The sequence below is a fragment of the Hakea prostrata genome, chromosome 3 (assembly GCF_041222555.1).
Source record: "Hakea prostrata isolate BN-2017 chromosome 3, UWA_Hpros_2, whole genome shotgun sequence".
NCBI lineage: Eukaryota > Viridiplantae > Streptophyta > Magnoliopsida > Proteales > Proteaceae > Hakea > Hakea prostrata.
Window position 1 is genome coordinate 54,407,365 of NC_142602.1, and position 2,434 is coordinate 54,409,798.

Below are 2,434 nucleotides of genomic sequence, written 5' to 3' on the forward strand. Positions count from 1 at the left end.
AGTGGGAAGTGCCAATACCAAGTAGGAAAGGCAACGAACCGGGGGTGGTGTCAAGGAATAACTCTTAGAAAGACAATGTCTCAAGAAGAGGAATCTAACACAAAGGAAGTGTTGAGGAATAAAGGCAAAGCAGAAAATGCTCCAAGGTAGAGTAAAATGGCTAGCATCACCATCTTGGCCCCACCTTTTCTTTTTTGTGGGGGGGGGGGGGGGGGAATTTTCACAGAATACCTTCCATGAAAAGCAAAGTAGAGCTCCATAAGAGGATCATTTGATTGCCATTGAGCTTTATTCTGTTATGACTTATGACGAAGGGTTAATAGTGAAGACTGGGAGGTTCTAAGCTTGTTTGTTGTTTAGGTTTTTCTTACCAGATGTAAAATTAGTCTTGCATTTTTCCAGAGTTCGACTGCAATAGTTTTATTGTGCATCTATAACCTTCCTATGTAACAAGTGTAAATCACATGTATAACTGTGTCCCAACCCTCTTTTTTTTTTTTTTTTTTTTTTTGGGCGGGGGAGGATTGTTTGTTAGCAAAGAATTTCCCTAAGTTTCACTAACAAGAAATTAAAAATTGAAAATTTCTGCTGCCTCAGAAACTCTTTAAAGTGGAATTTCAATATGAATTACATTTTGAAAATTAACAATGTTGCAAGGATTCGAATAACACTCAGCAACAACAATAAGCCTTTTCCCAACAAGGCCCGCGCCCCGGGCGGCCCGCGCCCCCCCCCCCCCCGCGGTCCCCCCCCTAGCCCATTGGTTTCATCACCCCGAGGGCTTTTAGGCCGGAAGTGGTCGTGCCACCTCAACGAGCTCCTGAAATACTCAATTGCACAGATTGGGTTTGGAGAACCCAGAGCCCCTGAAAACCTAACAAAGAGTAGCTAAAAAAAATCAAATAAAAAGAGCATCGAAAATTTTAAGAATCCCTAAATTATTATGTCCTCAACAGCCGCTCATTAAAAAGAAAAAATCGCAAGAACCCTTGACAAAAATGCAATACCGTGATAAAATTCACCATTTGTAGATAAAGCTCATATTATCAAGACATCTCCTGAATTGAATTCACATACATTCAAATTTGACCCGAATAAACAGATAATACTCATTTAAAGTACAGAACTTAATGAAGGGGAAGGGAGATCAGGCAAAAGCATAGAAACTCATAAAAGAAGAACCCAACCTGACCAAAATCAGAGAGCCTTAAGCATATCTTCGGCGCTGCTCAACGTAAATGCGCCGCCTTCCTCCAAATTCAGAACCTTAACAACACCATCTTCCGCAAGAATAGCATATCTCCTCGACCGAACTCCCAACCCGATGGGTTTATCACTCAAGTCAAGCTCAACCCCGATAGCCTTCGTGAACTCTCGATTCCCATCCGAGAGCAACAAGACTTCATCATTAATCTTCAAATTCTCCTTCCAAGCCTTCATCACAAAGGCGTCATTCACCGAGATGCAAGCGATGGTATCAACTCCCTTGGCTTTCAATTCACCCGACTTCTCAACGAACCCAGGAAGGTGTTTCTGAGAACAAGTCGGTGTGAAAGCTCCAGGAACTGCGAACAAGATTGCTTTTTTGCCCTTGGTGAGGTCTGAGATGGTGACGGTTTGGAGTTCTCCGGCGGTGTCTAAGTAAGAGAGGGTGGATTCAGGGAGTTTGTCGCCGACGGAAATGGCAGCAGAGATGGGGGTTTTGGTGGTAGCGGACCTGAGAGGTGGGTGGCGGAGCTTAAGGCAAAGAGGAGCTGTCAAGAAAGAGAAATTTGAAGAGAGGGCCTTGGGTGCGAGACGAGCCGTAGCTGAGAGAGACGCGGTTGCGGGAGAAGAGATGAGTCTCGCCATGGTTAGAGAAGCTGAGAGCGCCATTGCTGGTTCAGTTGAAGGGAAGGGAAGGGGGAATAGGGAGTAGCAGTTGTGAGAACAAGAGTGATGGTATGGTTGGAATTGAAAAGGCATAGAAAAGGGAGGGAGAAGGAGTGGTGGACACGATCCCCAATTTCCACGGTTCCAGGAATTTAGTTTATCGTTTTGTCTTTTTTTACGAAGTTTATTCACTTTATTGATTTGTTTATTCCTCGGAAAACATTAAAAAATGAATAATAAGAAACGACCGGCACCGCTGTGATGTATCATAAATGTGGCGGTCCCCATCTTCCTCTTAGGCTTATGACACGTGTAATTTCATTTTCATTCCTTAACATAGGATTTTTTTTTTTTGGGTATGTTCCTTAACATAGGTTCGCTTGCCTACAATCACGGTTCACTGTGTATCGCCGACACAAGGCGATATATCGTCATGTCGCTGGGGGGCGACACAACTCCCCCCAGTGACACGATATTTACCATATATCGGCGATATATCGCACTGTGTCGGTGATATATCACTACATTCGCCATATATAACAGCTTTTCGTTTGTTTTTTAC

General features: G+C 43.6%; 1 protein-coding gene across 1 annotated transcript; it reads right to left on the minus strand.

Annotated features, from left to right (window-relative positions):
* Positions 1-948: 948 nt before the first annotated feature.
* LOC149022504 (peroxiredoxin-2E, chloroplastic-like) lies at positions 949-1,982 on the minus strand. The gene has a single exon (XM_089150574.1). It carries the CDS (start codon positions 1,963-1,965, stop codon positions 1,198-1,200), a length of 768 nt encoding a protein of 255 aa, XP_089006700.1. The 5' UTR covers positions 1,966-1,982; the 3' UTR covers positions 949-1,197.
* Positions 1,983-2,434: the final 452 nt, after the last annotated feature.

What these genes read in the sequence shown, in the direction of transcription:
- LOC149022504 (XM_089150574.1), bottom strand. Translation starts at nt 1,965, where the DNA reads ATGCCTTTTCAATTCCAACCATACCATCACTCTTGTTCTCACAACTGC.